Source organism: Chaetodon auriga, chromosome 4 (genome assembly GCF_051107435.1).
Source record: "Chaetodon auriga isolate fChaAug3 chromosome 4, fChaAug3.hap1, whole genome shotgun sequence".
Classification (NCBI taxonomy): Eukaryota; Metazoa; Chordata; class Actinopteri; order Chaetodontiformes; family Chaetodontidae; genus Chaetodon; species Chaetodon auriga.
Window position 1 is genome coordinate 12787352 of NC_135077.1, and position 26163 is coordinate 12813514.

The 26163-nt window shown below is 42.7% G+C and overlaps 2 protein-coding genes across 2 annotated transcripts; both read right to left on the reverse strand.

Annotated features, from left to right (window-relative positions):
* Nucleotides 1–7497: 7497 nt before the first annotated feature.
* Nucleotides 7498–14075, reverse strand: b3gnt2a (UDP-GlcNAc:betaGal beta-1,3-N-acetylglucosaminyltransferase 2a). The gene is made up of 2 exons (XM_076729007.1): nucleotides 13860–14075; nucleotides 7498–8912 (listed from the first exon to the last, which is right to left on the reverse strand). Exon 2 carries the CDS (start codon nucleotides 8892–8894, stop codon nucleotides 7689–7691), a length of 1206 nt encoding a protein of 401 aa, XP_076585122.1. The 5' UTR covers nucleotides 8895–8912; nucleotides 13860–14075; the 3' UTR covers nucleotides 7498–7688.
* Nucleotides 14076–15657: 1582 nt separating this feature from the next.
* On the reverse strand, nucleotides 15658–24419 carry commd1 (copper metabolism (Murr1) domain containing 1). The gene is made up of 3 exons (XM_076729576.1): nucleotides 24228–24419; nucleotides 23015–23305; nucleotides 15658–18623 (listed from the first exon to the last, which is right to left on the reverse strand). The coding sequence occupies exons 1-3, from the start codon at nucleotides 24399–24401 to the stop codon at nucleotides 18516–18518; spliced, it is 573 nt and encodes a 190-aa protein (XP_076585691.1). The 5' UTR covers nucleotides 24402–24419; the 3' UTR covers nucleotides 15658–18515.
* Between the last annotated feature and the right edge of the window lie 1744 nt (nucleotides 24420–26163).

Consider the following 26163-nt stretch of genomic DNA (forward strand, 5'->3'; position numbering starts at 1 on the left):
CATCATTTCTTAGATGTAAAATCTTGTGTTGTAAAGTAACATATTTCCCTCTGTGATGTCCAAAGTTATGTGAAGTGGGAATAATAAAAATGTGTACTTCATTATAGCACTTAAATATACTTCAGTACAGTCCACCCCTGCATAGCTGCCATCATACCCAACAGTTCCACATCCAGCAGACACAGAACACATCCCATTAGAGTCTTGTTTGTGTCCACCTGATGAATAAGTCCAATATTCACTGTCACGCACGGATAAGAGTCATAAAGAAACTATAGATGGTAAAGAAAGGCCTTGTTTTTTAGCAGAGAAGGGCTGAGAGAACAAGCACCCTGTAATAAAGCAGAGTAAGGTCAGCAGACTCCCCATGTGACAGCACACCGCCCGGGATTAGCTGCTGTAAGCCTATTAAAGTGGTTTGGACTAGGTGGGCCAGCACAGACTACACTTCACTCCCTGCACACAGCGATGCAGGGTGGCCAGTTTGAAGCTGAGAGGTCACAGGTCCACAACAGGCCATGTGTCCTGCTGGAGTGCCCTTGAGCCACAGAGTCACTCATAATCAGCTAAATTCCTGAATTTGAATGAGGCTTTATGGGCCCAGACTCTGAAACGGTGGAAAACTGCACCAACACAAAGACAAAACTTAATTCTTTGCATTTCTCACAGTCAAAGCGAGTAGGTCTGCATGCACACAGGTGTCCTTTCTCTAGTCATCTCAGGAGTCTACAGTGGTCCAGGTTTATGACCCTGGAGAATAATTTATATAATGGTTAACACTAACCCCAACCCTTGGATTATATTAAGGGAGATATTAAATATAAAATAGTCTTCTGGTGTAGTAACCTAATCTAAAGGGCCAAAAACACGCGTTAGACAGCAGGGAAGCAGAAATGCTGTTTTGCTGTGACTTTAATTCAACAGATTACAAACAGCAGACAAAGCAGAAAGTAAACTAAAAGAAAAGAGATTTTCATGAGTAGAGTTAAGATACGGTGGAGCGGCACAGCTCCAGGTCCACCGTCTGTTCACATCTTCCCGCCCTCCGGTGGCTCCATGAAACCTTCCGGCGGCAGTAGCGGGCTGAAGCGCAGCAGCGGCAGGTCCATGGCCGGGCAGCGCTCCTTCACCTGGGGCCAGCCCTCCCTGTAGCTTCGGGCAGGTGGGGGTGGCGGGGGCAGGTCAGCGTCAGCGGGGACGGAGTAGCTGTCGTCATGATGGTGGTGGTTGTTGTTGGGGTCGGGAGGGGAGATGCTGCTGCCGCTGTGGCAGCGAACCAGGAACGCCCCCCGGTGGTGACGGTGGTACAGCATGCCGGCCGCTGCCAGCAGCATCAGGATGAGGCTGCTGAGCAGGAAGAACAGCACGTAGACGCCTTTAGTCTCAGCAGACAGGCCCGAGCTGCAACCTGCAGGCACACAGGAGGTCAGCAGCTGTTCAGCTCGGGACTCCTCTTTGGCTTAAATAAAGCAGCGTGGCTGAGAGTTGGATTAAGCATGTGTACCTGCAGCCTTCACATCAACGCAGATCGTTCCTCCTGATCCCAGCCGGGACTCGTCCTGGAAACCCGGCCTGCAGCGGCACGAGTACGAACCGAACCGGTTCACACAGTCTGCGTTGACGTCACACAGCACCAGCTGGGTCCCACACTCGTTTACATCTGAAACACAGAGAGACGTAATTCCTGGTAACACTGATCTTTACTACTCATACGTCCATGGCCTTCACTGAGATCATGATTCAACATCCTCTGAAGGGGTTCTGATCCCTCTGTCTGTCTGTTAAAAGGATATCTGAAAACTACTCAGCAGATCTGAATGAAACTGGTGCTGACTGAGCTACTTTGTGGCAGTTTGTGAAGTACTTTCAAGGTTTCAGGTTGTAAATTCCTCTGACACAAACTTGCCACTTGGAGCTCACTGAACAGAAGAAATGTGAAAGCCTCATCAACCCGTACCAACCTTGACCTGACACAGCTGCAGGGTGAGACCACGTGCATGTCGGCAGTGTAAATCAAACCCTAAAATGCTCCACAGTAACGTTTCCATGCTGTTTCCACCCTGTGAGTGCTGCTGTACCTGCTGTCGACACAGAGGTGATGACAGCTTCCTCATGTTTTCCTCGGGTGTGGACATCCATGGCGATGAGGCCCTGCAGGGCAGAGTGGACGGCCTGGTGGACCTGCGGACCTCCAGGACCCTGTCCAATCTGCAGCCAGAGGATGTACAGCACTCCTGCATTCAACCTGCACGCACACACACACACACACACACACACACACACACACACACACACACACACACACACACACACACACACACACACACACACACACACACACACACACACACACACACACCCAGGATGTATCACTGGTAACAGCTAGTGAGCTGAAGGAAGGTGGAAACTGACTTTCATTTGTTTTAGTGGACTTTAACTTCAGCTTTATTAAGTTTATTCAACCACAAAGATACACTGCACCAACCTTTTTATTCTTTTAGAAGACATGGACAGCGGCATGTGCAGAGCCTCCAGCTGCTCGCTGATCTACAGAAACACAACAACTTGACTGCGTCTTCAGGTATCAGTGATACTCGTTTGTCTCTGATAATCCTACCAACAACTCTACAGGCTACACAGAGCACTTGCTTTGTCTTCATCAACATACCAAAACCTTCACCGACAGCAGCAGCGACCTGGCCAGGTTGTCCCAGGACTCCTCCAAATCCTGACTGAAATTCACTTCAACAGCCACTTCAAACAGGTGATCTGTCAGGGACCAAAGTCATGACTGGGATGTCAATTACCAAAACAAAGAAGCAGCAGTCCAGAAATTACAACTCCAAATAAAAAAAAAAAAAAAAGTCTGGGCGCTGCTTAAAATGTAAATAAAACAGAATTCAGTCATTTACAAATGAACTGAAGCCCATGCAGTAATATCCTTTATACAGTCATGTGTTCACAAAGTGGTCCATCCTCGCTTGTGTGTCTCAGCAAAGATGGAACATCGTTGGAGTTGTACATTATCAGTCAAATACTCACCACCAGGAAGGTGTGGCATTTCAGAGTGATTTCTGATGTTACCTACAAGAGAAAAAAACAAGCCACCTTAAGTCAGATTAAAGACAAACATTTACCTGAATGTGTATTATTTGGTGATCCACCAGCACAGTGACTGAGTTATTCAAATATGTGACAGTACATTTGTGCATCAGTGGAAAAGCAGTCTATCACAAGTGTACTCACGGCTCCCTCTGTGGTCCGACAGCAGCTCCACCATGTTGGGCTGAGGATGAGTCTGCTCAGGGTCCTCTATGTCTGGTTCTTCAGAGGGGGAAGGAAGCTGGTCTGAGGCCTCGCTCACCCCAGTCCTGTTCTCAGCAGACTTCTGCTCAGACAGGCTCTGTGTGCTGCTCTCATCCTCTGGAGCAGCAGCTTCATCTGGATGGGTTGAAGCTTCCTCCACATTCCTTCGTACTGCTGTTGGGGTGCGAGTGGTGGGTTTGATATCGTGGTTCTGACTGTCACGTTGCTGCTCTGGAGATGCTGGATGGATGGCTGGGTCAGACGGGCCTGAAGGGGTTTGAGCGGCACCTCTTCCCGACCGAGAGGTCTCCTGAGTGGAGGTTGGCACTGTGGGATCAACCATGAATGGGTAGATGTGGCTGTAGTTCTCAGAGGCTGGAAGGTGGTTTTCATCCATCTGAGCGAAGACAGAGGATGGAAGAATATCAAAATACTTTTTGGTATTTATAAGCAGAGAAGAAAAAAGTTTCAGGTTCAGAGTATTTTTTCTCATTGATCTGGAAGGACATTGATCTGCAGGCTTATCAGAAGCTCTTTCTATTGGTGGAAGCACATCCTGAGTCGTCCTCACCACAAGAGGACCCTACATATTTTCTGAATAGAGTCCTCTGGCGGCAGCAAAGATGCAACTTTTAATCAGAGGATCATAAAAATGTGGGTAAAAGTAAAAATAAACAAGTGAGCCTTAAAGAGAGACTGTGTCAAACTATAGTCTCATTTTAAAGCTCCACTGCTAAGTATTTTTCATATTAATTGGCTCAAGTGATGGTGTCTCCTGTAGTGACGTAACAATCATCACCACCAACTCTGCAGCTCTCTGGAGCTTTTTAGCCTCTTTTATGCATTATTTTCATTTTACTGCACAGTGACTTTAGTTTAATCTCACAGATTTCAGTTTCCAGCAGGAAACAATGCTGGAGAGACAGCAGAGAGTGATGCCACACTGGACTGTGAGTTGTGAGTTGAAAGATGCTAAAAAGCTCCAGAGAGCTGAGAGTAACTGTTCATAGCAGCTATTTACTCTGCATGTCCATCACTGTTAACGACACCTTAACATTACATGAGAAGCAGCTAAGCTTAGCTGGTAGAGTGAGGCAGTAGCAGTGCTAGAGCTGACAGTTTGATTCCCACTGAATCGGTGGTGTCACCTCAGTGTCTGTGTCCTCCTCGGCCACCCAGGGCAGCTCAGCCCTCACAGCTGAGGGTTGATCATAATAATCATGCATGACATTTGCTGGTGACGAATGCTGCAGCAAATCTGACTCCATCTGTTCACCGTTCATCACTGGTCCAAATTCACTGAAGTCCACTTGTTCAAGAGATGATTCTGACTTCCTGTTTCTCTCGGTGAATCCTTCCTGTGGGTTGTAAACCACCGGTGGTCCAAACGCCTGGTAGCGGCCATAGAAGCCCCTGTAGGGCGAGGAGGGCCAGCCGCCGATCAGCAGCACCACGTACAGAGTGTTAGAGGAGGAGGTGTACTTGGCCTCTCGCCAGCACTTCTGCAGGACCTTGTGATCCCTAGAATGTCCGGCAGGCTCGTCCACGTGGACTTGGTCCTGTTTGAGATGGCAGGCATCATCAGAGGTCAGGTCCTCCAGGTGGAGATGGACCCTCTTTCCAGGATCCACCTTGATGGTCCAGTTGCACCACAGGGGCGGGTTGGAGCACAGGTAGTCCGGGGAGAAAAACTCGCCAGTGTCGCCGTGCAGCAGCTGGTGGCAGCTCCTCAGGGCGAAGAAAGCACTGTCGTCACCTCCATGTTCATCTGAGGAAGAAACAGACCAACATTCCAGGTTCTAAAGGTTTCAGCTCATTACAAATACAAGTGGTGTGTATCATTCTTTACTTTACTGCAAACCATGCAGGCAGTCACTGGTTTCTCTTCATTTCAGTACAGAATGAAAATCAATTTGAAGAGGCTTGAATTTACTGGAGCTCAGCACAGGTGTGCACATGGCCATATTTAAGTCACCAGAAATCAATATAAAATGTAAATCTCAAGTTTCTGACAGCAGGTCATTAAATCAGTAAAGAGCTGGTTGTTTTTGGAGGTCAACACACTCATAAAGATCCCCTCCAGACGTGTTGAGATGCGCATAAAACATTTTGAATAATCATTTCTGCCTGATATGACATTGACTCCTTTGCATTGAAGAGTCAAGAATCTATGAAAGTTTAATTGAGAAGAAGAGTGAAGCCACACATTCACATTTAAAATCCCAAGAAAAAGACTTTAAGTTGAGTCTCACCTGGAGGCACTTTGGTGTCTTCGCTGTTCACCTACAAGCGCAAGAAAGCAACACACAGAATTATGTTCCACCACTTTAAAAACATTAATGCAAACCAAGCTGAGTCTCAGGGAGGATGGCAGCTTGCCTGTGAGTCACAGTGTTTCCAGAGTATCAGCAGAAATATGAGCAGCACACGTTTAAAGCTACAGCTGCTCCTTCGAGGCATTTTACCAGCAAAACGTTGTCTGTTAAACGACTTAAATGTGTGAAAAAGATGAAGTGAAGATGAACTTCACAGCTTCAGTTAAGCTGATGTTTTCCTTTCCCGTGAAAGCAGGTGAAATTCATCAGTGAGCTGATTGGGTTTCCTTTTGCTGAATGTTAGTGTCAGCTTTGTCCACCAGGGGGCCCTGTTGTATATTAGATCTTTTCATTCTACTCTTCAGATAAAAGCTGCAGGCAACACGTTTATTTGCAGCAGTGGAAAATAAAAAGAAAGTGCCAGTTGTTATATAGAAAACCATAATGATCTCACATGTCACAGCACTGCTAGTCCAGAAAATGTGTTTACAGTAATAATAACAATAAGAAGTATTGCAGTATTAGTATTTATACTGCATGTCTTGTACATTTGAGTTTATTTGCTCTTGTAGAGTTTGTGTTTTTATTGTTATGCTTATTTTACATAATTAAAGTTTATTTAATCTAACATTATTCTTGAAAAAGATGAAAATGAAAAATATGTTCCAGATCATAATAATTTTGTAGTGTGGCTTTCATGTCTAAAAAGTTTAATGAGCTCAGAAAAGCAGCCTGTTTTCAACTTTGAGACAATGAATTTCCAGCTAATCCAGATGATTTTCAAAGACTTTATTTAGCTGTAGAAGAAGGAGAATTTACTCGGCCCATAAAGGAACACTTCATCCTTCAGTGTATCACAAATATTCAACACACCTGGAGATACATGGTTTTCACTGGACAGGAAGGGGAGGGGAAATTGTAATCTGAGAAGTAACCAGTAACTAAAGCAGTCAGTGGAGCAAAAAGAACAATATTTATCTCTGAGATGAAGTGGAGTGGAAGTATGAGGCTGCATAAAATGAAAATGCTCAAGGAGCATGGGAATCTTTCCAAATGCTGTCATCCGTCTCACTTCAGGTGAACAATGGATTAACATTAGCCTGCTAGCACAGCTAAGCTAACAAGTTTACACGACAACTCTTAACACTTGTGTACAGTTTTTAGACGTATTATGTACACAAGCTATAGTGCTAATATTAGCATTAGTGATGGACAATGTCTGCCCTTTATGCAGAAGACTTGAAATTCCAGTTCTGGAGCCAATGGCTTTCTTTTATGTACAGCCTGTGAAAAAGAAAACAAAAGACAAGAGTGGAAGGGGCCAATAGTCCACTCTCTATGCAAATCTGCAAGTGCAACCACTACATGTGTCTGTTTACACTTGCAAAACTATGAGCATTATGTCAAAATATGTTTGTGCCTAGCTAAAGCCTCATCATCTCAGTTGTGCATTTATTATGTGCCTGTAAATGTGCAGTATTTCAGATACTTCACACACATTTGTGAAAAACAAAAAACTCTTTATTCACTCGTACAAATATGAAATGCTTACACTGAAATAATATGAAAATGTCAGCTTGTTAACACACACAGCTGTTACAAAAAACTATGTTCACAAGGAACATTTTTTTACTTTAATCAAATTTAAATTTGCATATAGAAAAAGAAATTTATTGCACAAACTAATATGATTTAGTAACTTAATATTTACAGAGTGAAATAGTTGAAGTAAAGAAATCAGAAAACATATTCAGCTACAAACAGAAATAAATCAAATGTTGAAACAACAGAACGAAGCTATAACACACATGACCATCATGTGGTGACGTTGGAGTTGTAGCAGTCCTCCACTGTCCACTGAGTCCGAGTGTTTCCTGTGTGAAGTCTGAGCAGCTGCATGTGTAAGCAATTGGCATTTTATATTATACATTATATTTATTTATGATAACTTCCTCTTCCGCGCCAAAATGAATGGGCTCTTCCTTGGAAGTCAAACAAATAAAGCAACTGAACTGAAAACAGACTCAACAGTTCAAACAAATATTGAACAAAGATGAATGCAGGTGTTCACTGGCAGTCAAGCTCAGGATGGATAATAAATGGCCAGATGGTCAACATTTCCTGTGGTGTCCGGCTATGAACCACCAAGAAGTTCCTGTAGATGCAGGGGATGTACCTGAACTTGTGCTCAATGTCAAAAGTCCTGAAGCCGCTGTGCTTCTCAGGAACCAGGCCCAGCTTTTTCAAACACATCCCCGTGTAGACATCATCAATGGGATATGAGACTACCTGCCGAGATATGTCGTGAAGGCGTAGCACCACCGCCCCAGAGTACAGATATCCTCCGCCTCCTGCATAAGGCGGGTACGAGCCTTCAAACACACTCTGTGGGATGAAGTACTTGAGTCTCCGGTCTCGATGTGGACCGGCCCGAGAGATAACATCACCTATGAATAGATCCTTGACCTTGTTCTCTGACAGGCCTTCCAGCACTTTGATAATTTCTAAGGTGTTGACGAAAACATCGTCGTCACCTTTGAAGACGTACTGGGCGTGGGGACAATTTTGGCTGAACCACTCCAGGAAGAGGACCTCCTTCAGAGTGAGGTTGAAGAAGGTGTCTCTGTAGTCCCATTGGAGGAGGTCTTTGTGAAGCTCTGCCTCGTAGCGCAGTAACCCCTGCAGGTTTGGGAAGTGGTCCACCGACAAGGTGTTGCCTAGCAGGAACACCGTTGCCACGGTCCGATTGGCGAGGATGCCCGCCCGTCCCCATGTTTCACGAATGGCCTGCCGTCGGTCGAAATGTGGGATGAGCGACTTGATCACCAGCAACAGGAAGGGCTTTTCATTACAAATATGAGGCTGATTTATCAGCATGGGGTATGTCCTGCAGCGCATGTACAAAAGGAAATCCTGGAAGCTCTGTGACAGGGAACTGTAGTCCGACACTTGTGTGCGGACTCTGTAGTCTGGTTCACAGGGGTTGAGCGGCATGGTATCATTCAGCCAATACGCCAGCTCAATGAGAGAGTCAGTGGTTTGCACAGACTTGTCAGTGTGGCTGTAAATGAAGTCCAGGATCTGCTGCTCCTTGTTCCAGAAGGCTTTGCTCAGTACCAGTTGCGGCACAAACTTCTCAGTTGGAATTTGAACCTTCTGACTAACACTTTTGACATGCCTGAGGTTCCACGTCATGCCCATCAGAATACAAATGAAAATGTTGAGCATCATCATCACGCAGAACACAGTCACTTTTCTTCGGGGCATGTGCATGTTGTTTCTCCTCTGCACCTACACAAAGACAACAAATACAGAAAATCACTAAAAACCAGAAGCAGGCTAAAATCTGCAGCATCACGGCCTCAGCAGGCAGACTTACAACAAAGCCAGAGTGAAAAGGGACATTTGGAAACATAGAGACAGCTAGGTCGACCCTGAAGTCTTTAGCAAGAATAAGACTGGAAGAATCTGGCACAGCAGGTCAACGGGAAGCTCGATTCCCTCTGTTTGGTTTCAGAGCTCAAACCGACCACATTTTTTATCTCTAATCCTGCAAGAAGTGGCCCATGAGCATTTTTTCTCATCCCCTGCTCTCTCTCTCTCCTCCTCTTCCTTCAATGACACACAGGAATCACACGTTTCCAATTCAGCCATGCACATGACGCCACTTTACTAGCAGCAGCCTTTTTCATTGTGCCCTGACTGCACACACTGAAGAGCACACACAGTATAATAACCTTGTTTTTTCAACATGAGGTTGATGATGCAGCAGCACAAAACAAATCCAAGTCTTTCAGTTAGTTTTACTGAAATAGAAAACGTGCACTGTCGGCAGATATACCACTTGTTGTCGCTGCAGCACTACTAAGTAACATACTTGTTTGATTAAGATAAATTAAGCGTTTATGTCTCATGACGTACTCAAGGTCTGGTGTTGGCCTTCAGTCTAGTTTCTAAGCCAAGAGCAGCCTTTATCAGTATGAAAAAAATGTTAAATATGGTATAATAAATATTGACGCCCAGATTAGATGTTACCTGCATGTACTTAGATAACTGCTATGTAATCAAAGTAATGTAGAAGCTGAAGTTAAACATTAGTAGTTATCAGATGAAAGTAATGCACTTTAATCTAACACTCCAGCAGTTAATCCTTGTTAATGATGTTCAGTTTCTGTTGAAACTGCTTAATGAGGTACTGATTCAACTTTACGGTCATTTTGGAAGCTGTACTGTGGTTTGTGGAGCTGCTGAAGTGTACTGCAGTGTTTTAATATTGAGGCTACCCTCATTTATATAAATTGGGTGGGTAGTTTTTTCTCTTCTTTTTCCTCTTATGCAGGTTTTGCCAGCACATTCGCATCAGGACACCTCGTCATGTACCACTGGGCACATATTATCAGTCAGTTGGGTCTGGGGGAGATCCAGACCTCTCCCCGCTTCATATGGGTGACCCACAGGGTGGAGAAGAACTTCTCTAAGAAGAACCAGGTTGTTGTTTCTGCAGCCATCTGGAGATTAACACAATGACACGACAGCCAAGAAGACACGCAATAAACTGGACAATCTCTCACAGATGCTGGAACAAATTGGGTATTTGGGTTGTTTTGAGCATTGCATGATGGTTTCAGGGCAGCTACGTTAATGCTAGCTGAAGATGATGAACCCCAAACTTTTAGCTGTCTTATTCACTTATGTGACATGACACACACCACCTGCAGAATGTGAAAGGGACAATAAAAATTCATTTATGGGCAATATGAATGTACTGCCCATCATAAACCATGACCCTGTGAACAGAGAGGTAGTCCTATCAGGATCTACAGACCTGTCATTCAAATTTTACCACCAACGCAGATACAGAGAGTTCTTGTTTGGTTTTTCTGTTTCTTAATGAAGGATCTGTAAAAGGAACAAACTGATTCAAACCCATTTCTTACCCAGATTGTTTGTCCCAACAAAGGTTGTTGTGTGTCCCACTGAAAGAGGAAAAAGCAGGGACGTGCTTTTCTAAGGATTTCAGTAACGTTTCTATCTGGTCATTGTGTTTGATGGTCTGTTGACAGCGGAGGTGTAACATTATTTCCACACATTTCAAAAAGCCGCCTGAAAGCTGACACTAAATAAGCAGACTCTTATGTCTTCTGCATGTGCAAATACTGAAGTCCTGCAGTGCATATTTACTGAAATGTTAGAGCACACTGCGCAGCGTTGAGCCAGTTGTCACAGCTTTAGGTGCAGTGTAGCTTTCGTGTTGTACTCAGGAGTATTTTTTTACCAGATGACATGATGTTTTGAAGGATAGTCATATAAACTTTTTACATATACTGTTGGTACATTTAAAGCAGTCAAAAGCTTCTGTTAGGATTTCAAAGGCAGTCTGAGTTGGTCAGATCTTAAGAGAAAATGGATTCATTCTTTCCTGTTCACTAATTCCTTTTTAATCGCTTCTGTGGCTGCTAGGCCACTATTAACCAACCAGTGTCTCCCCACTCTCCCTGCAGTTTTTCTGTGCTGTAATACTATCTGACCACAGCTATGCTGGGCGGTAATTTTATTTAATACAAATTATTTAGGAATATGTTAAAAGTAAGCGCAGAACTGAAAGAATATGTTTGCACTACTAAAGCTGCAAATCATTGAGTCTTTCACTACAGTAAAAAAGTACTTTTATCACACTGTAAAAATATTTTGTTACAAGAAAAAGTCCTGGGTTGAGTATGTTACGCAAGTAAAAGTATGAAAGTATAATCATGAAAATGTACTTCAAGCATTCAAAATGAGATAAGACTTTATGGATCCCACTCTGTGGAAATGCAGAGTACACGGTGCAGTAAAATGTCTTCTGTGGCTGTTCTACTGTTATATATCATATCATCAGCTTATTATGACTCATGCATTCACATAAAAGCAGGGTTTTACTGTTGGAGTTGGTTGAGATGGAGCTCAATGTTTGTTTAGTCCAACCAACAGTCCAAACTTCAACATTATTACAAATACATTCAAATCATTCAAAGGAAAAGCAGCAAATCTTCACACTGGAGGAGCTGGAACCATCAAATGTTTTACAGGAAAAATGACAACATTCTGCATTTGCAGAAAACTGTTGGGGGAGTTTAATTTAGAACACAACATTGTACTTTATAAACTTCACATATACATCTCATATGCTTTGGCCACACCTCCCCCAACCACAAACAGCCATTACATTGCTCTCCTCAAAGCCACCAGACTCCATTCACAAAAACACTAGTTTAACCTCGGAGATCATCAAGACCTTCATCCTTACTCGCCAGAAACAAAATAAATATTTTCACTGTTCAAACAATCAACAACTTCAGTTTGGTTGAAATTAACCCTTAAAATGCAGGAGACTGCTCTGATCCAGAGCCGTCAGCCATCAGTGAGCTGTGGAGATGCCGACCTTCACTCTGGGTGTTATAATGTCATTGGTCTCTCCTCGTCACCTGACGCTTTGGCTACATTGAACATGTAATGTGTGCAGACAGCTCACAGAGCAGATGTGCTGCAGATACCATCTTTTTACCGGCTACACCAGCAGTTGACATATGGCGAAGGGTTGTGTGAGTCACAGGATGATGTCCATTTTCATTCGAGATTGTGTCTTCAGGTTTTGGGCCCATCACAGCACTGTGAAATTTTTTCACCGAGTTTGTGTAATACGTTAACATCTACATTCTACAGTGGGCTATGTAAGAGATACACTGGTCCTGGCAAGATAAAAACGGGTGACAAAGACCCCAAATGATGACATGAACTCTCAGAGTCATTTCCTGCATACTGGTAGTTCAATTAAAAATTCACAGACACTTTATGACCCGTTTCAGCAGCCTGGTGTTCCAGTATTGCAGCAGCCGCTCTGAAAATGGTCTGTCACATGTTCAATGTAAGCCAAAGTGATCGGGCTGTTAGCCCCAGTCTAAGACAGCTCTCACACTGGCAATTTCCCAAAGTGGGCAAACCCTGATTAGCACAGGACTTCCTGGCAATGCTCTGGAGCAGGTTTAGCCAGGTTATCTCCTGAAAATCAACACAACATGGGGTGGAAAGGTGCCAGTGTGAAGCAGAGCTAAAGCAAACAGATAGTCATGAATCATTCTGAAATGTCAACATTAGTCCACAATACACAGACATTTAACCCAGGGCTAGTAGGAGTGTGTGAGGATGATATGGGCTCAGGTTGAACCTGGGTTAATGTGTGTGTGTGTGTGTGTGTGGAGAGGGTCCATGTTGACTGCTGACTGGAGGGGAAATGTACTCCGCGAAGGTCCAGAGAGACAGAAGGAAGAAAGACTGGACAGAAAGAAGAGACACAGAAGAGGCAGACGAGACAGAACGGGAAGAAGAGAGACTGAAGAGGTAGAGAGACTGGATATGAGGAAAAGAGACAGAGACACAGAGGAGAGTGACAGAATAGAGAGAAGAGAGACTGAACATGGAGAAGAGCAACAGAACATGTTGAAGAGAGACAGAACAAAGGGAAGAGAGAGACAGAACAAAAGGAAAGACTGAACAGATAGATGAGACAGAATGGGAAGAAGAGACTGGACAGAGAGAAGAGAGACAGATTAGGAAGAGAGACTGGACAGAGAGAAGAGAGACAGATTAGGAAGAGAGACTGGACAGAGAGAAGAGAGACAGATTAGGTGGAAGAGACAGAACAAAAAGAGAGAGACTGAACAGAAAGAAGAGAGGCAGATCAGGAAGAGAGACTGGACAGAAATAAGAAAGACAGATCAGGAAGAGGAGTCTGCGGTGGAGCTGAGTTCAGTCAGAGCTGAACTGAAGCCAGCCTTGTAAAACTCAGGGAGGGACTCACAAGCACCAACACGTACCCTCAGCCAGACCTGCTATCAACACACACACACACACTGGAAGAGTGACTTATTTTCTGCTCAGGACGCCATTACATCTTTACACAGCTAACAGTTGTTTGCTGCTGTATTATTATACAGCAGCAAACTCTCAGATTCTAATGTGAAAGATGCATCTTAATAATTTGTCATCATGACATCCAGCACTTTTCTACAGTGTTTTATAGGATAATTAGGATGCACGTTGATGCATTCAACAAACTGTTATCCAGGTTATAATATTTGCTGTCAAAGTGCTTTCAGATGCATTCAGTGATTAAACTCTGACTTAATTACTTCATTGGCACAATGAAAAACCTTCCGGACGGAGCTGAAACAGTGGTTTCATTTTTACTAACAAACAAACCTGTCAGATCGGCCACTTAGGTCCTCGTTGCGGAAAAAAAGGGAAGCCCAGAGATCAACAGGCAGCTGCGCCCCAACCCAAGCACCTTCCTCGAGCATCTGTTTTTTGGGGATGTGGACGCACACTAATCCTGATTAAAACATGATCCCTGTTAATCCAGACTCCTCGTCAGTCCTCCGGTGTGGACACAAAGGTCGCGTCGTCTGGTCACAGAGCTGAGAAGGTGAAAAGTGCCTCGTGTAGGTGTGCGTGCCGCGTTATGCGCGCGCAGAGACTCCTCCCTCAGGTGAAGTGGCAGATTTAGCCCCCCTAAACTGAGCTGAACGGAGGTGCTGGGATTTGTTGGACCCGGGTCACGTAGGCGGAGTGTTTTTGCGCTCTTCAAGTCTGGACTGAAGTTCTCAAGTAACTAGAAACAGAATATGGTGATTTGCAACATATTGACAGCCTATATTTAATTGAAAATAGCACAAAGACAACCGATCAGATGTTGAAACTTGTTGAAAATTATATCCTCCTTTAGAGTTTGATGCCAGCAACACGTTTCAAAAAGTTGTGACAGGGGCAACAAAAGACTGGAAAAGTCAAGAAATGCTGAAAGAAAACAACTGGTGGAACATGTCAGTGTACAGCAGGTTAACTGGCAACAGGTGAGGAACATGAGTGGGTATAAAAAGAGGCTCCCAGAGAGGCTGAGTCTGTGTGAAGTAAAGATGTGGAGGGGTTCACCACTCAGTGACAGACTGAGCTGGCAAATAGTACAACAATTTAAGAATAATGTTCCCTCAACTATTCTGGAAACAGGGTTGTGTTTTTTTTCTGCAAATATTCTTTAATGAAGCACTTCCTAACCTGCGGTTCTGAGGAACAACTGAGAGGGTCACAAGATGGTTAAAGATATAATAAACGATGTATAGAAGAGTTGAGAAAGAGAGAATGTGTTCGTGTCCACACTGAGGCCATCACCTGTGATGAGACGTCACAGGTGAGCTGTCACAAGACAGAAAAGTTGGAAACCACCAAAGTAATGGATGAACATAAGGATATTAGTGAAGTGCTTTGTACATTTAATTCAGAAATATCTAGGACAGATTTGCATAAGTCAAATTTCATGTCTGTCTGGCTAAAGATTGATTGTATATTGCTCTGGATACTTAGATGAACCGACTAACTGGCGGTCCAGCCTGGCAGTTTATAGGATTCTTACACCATGGTTCTTTGGTTTATATGTTTGTTATAGTCTTGATAGCTACATGTTTTCCACACTGGACATGCATTTAAGTATTAAATAACACAGTAAAAGACAGTAAATGGGCTCAGTGCAGCCAGACAGGAGCAGAATTACAGTCACAGAGGACAGATTGTTGTAACTGGTGGATGTTTAACCTCTGACCCCTGAGGCTTCCCCCCCGATGTCATCCTCAAACTCTCCGATTCATCCTAAAAATAACTCAGTGAAATCTGGTCTCTGACCGGCAGCGATGGCTGCATGACGCCAGCTTATTGCTGCTGTTTCAGCTCTGCTGGCTTTGAGCACAGTGAGACCAAACAACATGTGACATCAACTGTTTTATCTCACATAATCACACGTTCACGTGCATTTGATTTGTTTACTGTTTTATATCGTCTTCATTCCCCTTTGATACTGAAGATTTATTCTTCTCATATGATGTTTACAACCATGTCAAGAAAAATGGCTTGAAATTATGAAATGATGATGAGTATTCACATTTTACTCATGTGCAATTCAAAATCCACTGTTCATAAGGAAACATTTTTATACTTTTATTATCATTTGTTCTTTTTTTTTTCTTTTTCTTTTTTTTTTTTTTTACCTCTCCTGCTGTTGTTACAAGTGGATTTTGCCAGCATGGGATCAATAAAGTTTTATGACATCTTTTCATATGGTTTACCTAAAACTCACAAAACCCACAACAACCACCTGGTAAACTCACTGTTTCTGGGACTGGAAGTCAAACACAAAGGATATCAACCTTTGCAGATGACCACATGAAAGACCCACCTGAAGCCACAGGTTCATTGGTAATAGATGATAGTATCATGATTAGGGAAGAAAGGGGCATCCTGGAAAGGCTCAGTCGTTCACGGGCAAGGATGAGCAAAGTTCACTAATTAGTGAACATGTGACTTCATAAAACGGTTGTCGGTAAATACAGTTTGTTTGCAAATGATTGACACGCTTCCTTAACAGCAGGCCAGAGAAAACACACTCTACTACCTTCCTGGTTGTTTTGTTTTTCCACTTCTTTTTTTTTTTCTGCCACTGTCATGGGCACTAGAATGGAACCTAATTTTATCTTTCTATTGCTATAGCATATACAGGTGAGGCATCTTGTTCCTTCTAAGTACAAATCACTGAACACAAGAGCTCCATTAATCATCCAATCATGTCAGCTGTTACAGGACATTTCAGTGAAAATCCTCACCTTTTATCTGTTTGTTTGTTTGTTTTTTAAGGCATAAAACAGTGATGAAGTCAAAGCCATAGAGGAGGTAATGTCAGTTTTTTCTGGAAAAGAGAAGATTTTAGATCTTCTACTTCAAAACTTTATCTTCAGGAGGCATGAATGAGTTTCTCGAGTGGTTCTTGGGTGTCTCTCATTCATACGGCTTTTAATCATGTTTTTTTTAGTTATCCACATCAAATAGGCACACTTTGGGTTGAGGCCTCTTCTGAACATACTTGAGCCTCACCAGCTCTTCTCCAGTTTATATGGCGTCACCCACGTCCCTTTACTGGACACTCCTCTTCTCTCTCTGCCAGTCTAGGATGTTGATTGACCTGGAACCACATGACCATATACCTAAACCACCTGTGCAGGTGCCCCATTGGCTGATATGTGCATGGATGTATATGACTGGTTGTGTCATTTTGAACTTTTTTCTGCTTTGTACATACCCTAATTCACTGTTCTTTGTAATGTGTTTTATGATGAGCAGGAAGAAGGCCACAAGCTCAGTGCAGTGTTTTGGTGCCGTGTGGAGACTCAGTCATCTTATCACAGCTGTGCGAGTCTGTTCCCACCGATAAAACAATCCTCTGCCTCATTGAACCAGCCAGCTGTGACGGACATGACAATTAGATTTTACCCGACAAGTGTCGAAGTGATAAGATGTTCCACACTGCTTTTTGACATTACTCAGGCTTTTCACAAAACAATAATGACGAAAGCATGGAAATATTTATGAGATGCATGATTGCATCTGCATGATTTCCGCCACTCCTACAACTCAATAAAGAAAGATTCAAAAGAGGACAAACAAGGAAATATTTCTACAACCTGAAGCGCTACCCTGCAAGTACAACACATGCTGTTTGTACAGGGTGATGGTGTTATTGTTGGCTGTCGTAAAAATATTCATTAGAAAGCAAATATCAAGGCAAGCGTCTCACATTGATTATGACTCAATCACAGCTTCACTTATCACACATCTTAACACAAATACATTATATGGACAGTCCTGTACCTCACATACTGTCTTGTAAATGGTGTCCTGTGGATCAAAAGCAGACCTGTGACCTGATGAGCTTTATATGGTTCTATAATGGTCGCACTGGTTACTAAGTTCGCATCCGAGGAGTGTTTAAAAACAGCTGAATATAAAATTCAGCATGTGAGCTTGTTAACTGTGCTGTTAGCATATTATGCCATCATGTTTTTGTCATACGCTCACGTCATTCTGGAGAAAGATGATGGTCTGCTAGCTGTCTGTTGTGTGTGTGCTTCTGGCTCAGTAAATGGGAAACAAAGCGGGTCGGACCGAGCCAGACAACACGATTCCAGCCAATCAGCAACAGGCAACGTTCATGAGAGATAGGGACAGTAAATCTGTAACCACGATGTGAGGATGGCGACATCAACAGTCTTTCTCTTCTCAGAATGACTCATCAGGGTCCTTCACACTGAAAGTGAAGCTCGTTTTTAATGTGGGTGAAATTTAAAGCTGGAATATTTTATTAACAGTTTTTCCCCCCTCACCAATCAGCCTCAGCTTAAACAATGAAACATTGACTCAATTTGTGCCACTTTTTGCATTTTTGAACTTTGCATTGACTTTGCATGCAATCACTCCACCTCAAACACTTTCCATTCAGTCTGAACACACCTTCAGACCAAAGGTCATCCTCATCATAATGTTGAGTTTTTGATAAAGATTTCTGTTCCTGACTTGCTTCACTGCATAATCCAAACATCCCTGCAACACACTGGTGGTTCAAACTACATAAGTGCCAAGATCCTGAAACCTTTCCTTCATCTTTTCTTTCTCTAGAAAGGTCAGACCAGAACGTTCATCCTAGCAGAGGAGGGCTGCACAAGAGGTCACTGTCATGTAAACAGTAAAACAGTCCAACACTTTGAATTATCCCAGGTTAACAAAATTAAAAAACAAGTCCGAATGTATGTGTATGGTGATCATATGTTTTATACAGTATGTCCAGTCTGAACCTATAGGCAGGCACAAACGTCATGTTGGATCCAGTCTGGCAAACACAGATCAGAAAAAGTCCCGTGTCTGTGTGGTGCTGTCGAACGTAGTGAGAGAAAACTCCCGTTTGCAGGAAGAGACGGCTGCAGGTGGTCCACGGTCTCTCAGTCAGAATCACTGCTCCTCTGCTGTCTGAGGAACAACCTTTCAGGTGTGGTGGACGATGCTGTCAATGCTCTCCTGGATATCAGCCATCTTCTTCAGCACCTGGTTCACTTTGGCTTCGTCAAACTCCAGACACACAAACTCTGAGTCCTGAGAGAGAAAGAGGAGCAGAGTCAGAGTGCAGACATTCTAGGCTTTTGGTTGCAGCGCTGTGGTTGGCTACTCAGCTAAAAAGACTTGCTGTATCACATTAAACTCTCTTAAACACACAGCAGCAGCAGAAGCAGCTTGTCTGTGAACCACCAATCACATTTAACAGTCAAATTGGGTGTTGAGGGACAGGTTCATGTTGACGTTGTGCACAGCCCACGGACGATATAAAGGTACTTTAAAACCCACAGTGCCTGATTCCCACAATTTGCATCTTAATTCATATGTTAACTCAACCTCAAAGAACGTAACCGTCCCGTTTTAGATATATTCCTCGAATGCTGACACGCTCTATATTTCTTCTTCTTCTATCCATTCATGTGCAGACATCTGCTCCGAGTTGTAAACCTGTGAACATTCGGACAAAAGTCAACCATTTAGAAATGCTCCTGGGGTTTAACAGCAGTTTAAACTCTGCACTGTGCTCATTACATGCTGCTTAAAGATGAATGAGGTCTAGCTGACCTATAACGTGACAGTATCTCATCTGCACATCATTGTCTCCTCCAATTGTTCTCACTCTGTGATGATCCCTCTCCTGGTTTCCATGGACACAGCTATTGTCTCTATTCATCGTCTATTGTTCTGTTAACACAAAACATGAAACACTCCTGCCATGAGGAAGCGTGTGCTAATGTGAAAGCGTCTGAGTGAAACTGTAGTCACACACTTGATGTACGGCAGGATGTCCTCATGACGTACATCATGATTCAGATACACAGCTTTAACATACATACACAGATGTAAATGGAAGCGTTATGGCCTGATTTCCAGGCTTAAGTTTGAGAAAACCCGGTTCCTCCACACTGATGAAGGGCATCGTCTCATCCAGCCTCACTGCCATTGAGCGGTTTACGGACACCTCGTTGGTTAATGTTACATGCCACCTCCTCCACCTACTTCTGCTGCCTTCAGGCTTCTGTTGGCTATAATTACGCTTAATTTAATAACAAAAGTGTGTGTATCCTTACACTACAGTATCATACAGCATGCTGAGAGTCAGATAACGAACTGACTTCCTGCTCAACGTTAAGTTGACTTTGAAACAGGAAGTCATCTCTTTGGCCTTGCTCACACTGCTCTTTTTTGTCATCTCGACACTCGATGGTGACGTCAAATGCAGAGTGAAATGCATCAGAGCAGCTGAGCACCGTCCACGCTGATAACAGCAGAGCGGAGAGCAACGGTCTTCTGCATCGTCACTTAACTGCTTGGAGGCCGAGATGATGGATCTGAATGTGATGTTTGGCCACACAAATTCCATCTGATCAGCTGCAGAAAACAGTGCACAGTCTGTCTTGCTGATCTTCCTGCAGTTAAAGTAAAGCCTCAGTGATCTGCTGACAAACATGCTGACTTCAGTTCCCTATTCTCTTATTTCAGTGAAGTCTTCCTCTGTGGTAAGCCTCTACAGAGCACCCACTCACTCCTTACAAGGTAACTCTGCAGACACATCGTCTCTACCTTAGCTGCACACACAGTTGAACCTCAAACACCTAGACCAGACTTGCTTATGACCTTCCTGACACCTCTCGCTTAGTTTCCCTTTTGCCCATCTGACAGACAGCCCCTCTGTCTGCTCACGTACGCCACTAACATTTGATATGAATACGTCGTGTTTCTTACTGCTCTTTGTCAGTCAGTTCGAATGCTGCTCTGATCCACACTCGATCATTAGACCGATCAGTCCTCCATGGCGTAGTCAGAACATCAAATCTACATGATGCAGGTCTTAAAAATTGTTTATGGCCTGTCGGTGCAGCGGTTGGACTGCACCACGTACAGGCATGGATTTGGTATTTTTGACAGGATTGATGCATGAACAGATGTTCAACAGAAGCCCAAAAATCTATTCTTGTGGTTTATAGGTTGGAGAACATTACAAGAGTAATGAGAATAAGAGATGAGAGGCTTACAAGCTAACACCTCCCAAATCTCAACAATGTGTCAGACAAGCTGATTGACTGATTGTCCTGCTGGGAAGTGGGTTTGAAACTGGAACTGGACACAATGGTGATAATGTTGTCCGTTAAATCGTACCAAGATAAAAGGACACAGCTGCATGAATGACACGAATGCACCTCACCTGCAGGCAGACCGAGCAGGCTGTTCCTGTCATGTCCCAGCAAGCACCCACGCTGAATCAACAGCAACCCACAGCCTCACACAGGTAAACAAACGCTAAACAAAATGATTTGTATACGCAAAAACAAAGTCTGTTTGGAAAACTCTACCAGGCTCGTGCTACTTTGACTGATTTACATCATCTTGAGACTCAGCCATCATTTGAATACCTGCTTTTAAACCACAATTTACAGTAACTGCTTGAAAGATATCGAAATTTGACTTTAATGGGGAATTCCCAAATTTTATATATGAAGTTCAATCTGCTCATTGCAAGGACTGCTCTCAGAAAACAACTGCATCATGGCGTCTGCCGTTCTGGAGGGAGCTTTAATAAATAAATAAATAAACCTGATGATCAAAGCAATCAAAGTTATGTCTTACGACACTATCGAGTTGCATTATGGGAAATGCATGTTTGTGGAGCCTCTGCTGCTGAGTCCCCCGACTTAAAGCTGTGTGATACATTTCATGACACATGTGCTGACAGGCCCATAATTTCGTGCCCATAATTTCTCTCCTGGAATCATTTCTAGCACACCGACTCAGAACAGGCACCTCCGGTCTTATCAGCTGAAAACTGAAGGGGTGGAACTCAGCAGCACACATGGTTGGGCTGGTTTGTTTTTCCAGCTCCTTTTCTCAAAATAACCTCAATGGATCAGTGACAGATGCCACACTGAAGGACAAAAATGAACCAACTGAAGTCTTTACAGGAACAACGACATTCTTTGCAAGTGGACAATGCAGTTCTCAATATTAGAATGGCGATGATTCAACATCAGTCAGGATGTTTTGGTTCATCGAAGCTGGTTGAAAGTTCATCTGGAACGACTGTCAGAGCAACAAATTCTTAAGGCCAAAGCCACAAAACTGCACCTTATTCACACACCAAGACATTTTACAGTTTCAGACACAAATGGCTCGTTTTTTTTTTTAATACTTATGAGAGTGTCGATATAAACGTGATTTTAGATGAGAACATGCAGGTTGTTGAGAAATAATTATGATCTGTATGTAGAGTTAACAATACATATATATGATAAAATATAGAAACATAAAAGTTTATACACTTAAACAGAACCAAACTAAACTTAGTCTGAGAAACTGGGAGCACAAAGACATAAATTTAATATATTCTGTTAAAAGACTAACAGAGTCAGAACATGGCATTTCATTCAACATTAACATGGGAACTCACTTTGCTGAAAACGGGCCATGCAATTAAAGAGATCTTAGTAAAGTTTCACTTTCATGGCAGGTTTATGATCACTAATTGAAAGTCTCAAATTAAGGGGACTCTCCAGAAGTCATGCACCTACATGACTTTTAGTCTGACAACATTCACTGATAACATCAAACTGTTTAATGGTAGTAAAAGTGTGCAATCTGTGGAAACATCGTGTAAAACAAAATGACAACAGTAACGATGCAGCGACACACAGGAAATGGCTGCGTTTGAAACTGCATCCTACCAGTATTTACACTTTATATTTATGACGTCAAAGTGAGCATGTAGTGCATTCCAACTGCACAATATGTGGATTTTGTGTATCAGACGTACTCAACTAACCCAAAATGCGCTGCATTTTAATCCCATGGTATCTTGGACCATAATGTTGTGATTGATACAGTCATGTGGCTGCATCACATGACTGTCTTGTTTGAGTATATCAGTCTGCTGGTAATGGCATACTTAGTTGTTCTTTTAGAGGGCAGTATGCAGTGCACACTGACCAATGGTGCAGTGAGGGTGTCTGTGATGCACCACCCTAATTCTATCTTTCTTTGCAGCCCCTCCATTCAACAATCAACAACACAATCTATGAAACAACATTAGTCTCCATGTAGGCATCTTTAAGTATACTTTTTGTGTATACTTTGTCATATTTGTAATGTCAGTGCACAACTGCTGAGTATGTCAAACTTTTATATAGTGGAGAACTGAAATATGGTGTCGCAGTTCGAGATGATTTGAATGTATCTCCATTCATGAGAGGTACACATTATATATTTATATTTTAGTAAAATGAGGAGGTGAGGAATCTAACCTCGTAACCAACCTAATGGCTTCTGTCAACAAAGGCACAGCAGCAAAGCACAGATCCCTCAAACTGCTGCAGCAGAAGTCTGTGATTGTACTGGTCAGTTCCCAGCATTAATATGTGAAATTGAAAGTCAGAGGAAACACTGGATGTCAGTCTCACCTGTCCGGCTCTGCCCAGCTCCAGCTCCACCAGGGCAACCGGGCCGCTGTGGGCTGCATCCCCACGGCTAGCTGCAGTCTGGAGGTCCACCCTCCAAGAGAGGCCCCTGAGGCCCGGCTCCCAGCGGCTCTGAGCCAGCAAGCTCTCCCTCACACGGACTCGCTGGCTCTTCCAGAAGCGAGAGAGAGCGGCGGCCTGTTCGGCAGTCGCCCCACCGCCTCCCTGCCTCTTAGTCTGGGCTGTGAGGAAAGCCTCCAGCTGGGCATGGTCCATGTCTGCTGTAGCGATAGACTGAGAGATAACAAGAGGAGGATGAGGAGGATCATCTAGGGTGCACCACAAAGCTGGATTTCTGCAGTTCTACAGTGCTACAAGCAACGATATGGAATACCACTGTCAGGATTTACTCTTAAAAATACAAATTCAGACACAAGCTTGTCCACAAACAACATATTTTACTACATATTTATAGTAGAATTGATACTATCTGCAGTAAACTCTATCAACAGCTTCTGCTTAGAAAAAATGATGTCTGTACACAAAACCAAACACTATCACTATAATGATGTGATGTGTTGTGTTGTTTTATACATTCTACAAATATATTAAAGATAAGACCATGTTTCATGTTGCCCGCTTGGCTCTCCTGAAAATTACACTTTTACATGTTTAAATAACGGAAAAGAGAAAAGTGAATCTTATTCTCTAGTGGACCTTAGCGCAGGTCAGAGTGCAGCTTCACTGTGAGCAGCACTGAGGCCACAGTGACAACAGGCAGGTGTGTTGGTGCTGCCCCCTGCTGACAAGAGGTGAGACACACGAACAGACTAATGGATGAAAACACTCACCATTAACATTCAGGACAGTCTAATCAGGATTTATGTAGACGAGTTAGAACTGATAATTACCTTAAAACCTTTACTTTTAAAACTCTCTTAAAAAACTGATGATTAAGCTCGATTTCCAGCAGTTTTGTTGCTGAAAAAGTGACGTGACATTTCATTGATGGCTTATTTTATAGCTCATGTTACTGTGTGTCACTTCAAAGACACTTTGGCTCCGACTTCTGCTAAATGTCTAAACTGTAAAGTAAATATTGCCAGTTGCCATATGCTAACTATATGCATTTATGTAACATGAATATACAGTTTTTGGGGTGCTTCGTTTGCATAGAAAGATGTATTTTGCTTCCAGAATAGCGGTGTTTTGTTACCTTTAGCAGGCCTTTCATTTTCTCATACAAAGCTTTGAACTCCTCCTGCGACAGGTCGGGATATAGCTCATTTTTCAGCAGCTCCTCTGTGATGTCGCTGTTGTTGTAATATACTTTTTGAGCTATTCCATTCAGCAGTCCGCTCAGAGACTTCGCTGCTTCTACGTCCGCCATGTTCTCTTGTCGATGAAGTCACGTGAAGCGGATGGATCGTGTCACGTGAAGTCCGGCCCAACATAGCATTGTGGGAGTTGTAGTTTTTCCGCGACAGAAACGTATTCGATTATTTATTACGTTGTATCACACTGAAATCACTATATTATCACCAAACATGAGTTATTACTTAGGTATGTGTTAATGCATCGGTTCAAAAAGATAAAGCTGTATTTTATTTTAAACTTTGATAATAAACTTACTGTCAACGCCAAGGACCCCACAGTTATTATACTTCCGGTCGCCATCTTCCTTCTCGAGTGACCTGTGCTTTTCAGTTTGCGTTTTAGTTATCTTTGATAAAAACGGTGGCGTACTGTCGTGATTAACGCTATCTTAAGTGTTAGCTTAACCTACGTTAAACAGTGTTTAACTCTAAGAGGGACCTGCATCTCCAGACGTCCATTTATCATCCTCAGTGGTGGAATGTAAATAAATACATTTACTGAAGTACTCTACTAAAGTGCAAATTCAAGGTACTTTTCTTCAGTAACTTATTCCCATTTTATGCTTCAACTATTTTTAATGTCTGAATGATCTGCTTGTTTTTCTACCTCTCCTTTTTTTCTACTGTTGTAAAAAGTGAATTTCCCCAACATGGATCAAAAAAAAGTTGTAGGGCCATGGAAAATAGGATTGTTACGTCTAGTTCTACTTTTATTTGAATGCAAATACAAATAATTTTGCAAGTCAACAGCTCGACATTTAGATTCTTTCAAAGACAGCAGATCAAATTAGTCACACTACATAATCCTACTGTAAGTGTAGTGAATAATAGCCTGTGGCCATTATATTTTCTAATTTGATGATGTAAAGCACGAGTGTGTACTGTCACTGTAAAGTCTTGTATAGTTTGTTAATTTTTGCTGCTTAAGAAGATTGCAGTTTATTAATCCTCTTAGAGATTAATGGTTTTCAAAGCAGGACAAACATATAATGATCTTATAGAATATGATGAAGTGTTGTAGATTAAGCTAGCCAACAGTATATGAAGTTGTTCAAATGAGCTCAACCTTAAACATGTACAGCAGTGAAATACAACATAGTAAAACACTGACAATGCAGCATTTTTGCTTGTCATGGAGTATTTTTACAGCGAGGTATTGCTATTTTACTCAAGTAAATGATCTGAAAACTTCAACCACTGATCGTGTAGCAAGAACTGGTGTGATTAAAGTAATGGACTGTTTCATTAGTTGATTTTTGGGACCACTTGAGGGTAGCAGAGGCAAACTGTAAAAGCAGCATGTGTGCGTGTGTGTACACATTTAAACAGATTTATTTAACACGGAGATGGTATCTCACAAATTCAGTGTTAACATTGCATTGGGACTTCAGATCCCAGGTAAAGGTGAGGATCTCAGAAATCATGCACACAACATCACACTGGGCGTAATTGCATTCACTTGTACTGACTTATTGTGCAACAATGTTAAAGTAACAGTGGATACCTCAAACACCTGTTTTAGCTGCAGTTTAGCTGTGGTTCAGCTGAACCTGTGCTTGTTTTGACAGAGCAATCGTGTTCAATTTATCACATAGCTGTGATAAATCAGACCTGGGACTTGTCGTTGTGGCTCTCATTTAAAGGCCATAGGTTGCATAAAACTGAAAATGAAATAACTGTAATGGGGTACAGTGCAATGTTCTTTGCTTTATCTCACCAAGTGAAGGTATAGTTCAGCTTCTTTTTTTTTTCAGAGAAATGTGTTAGGTTGTTGTT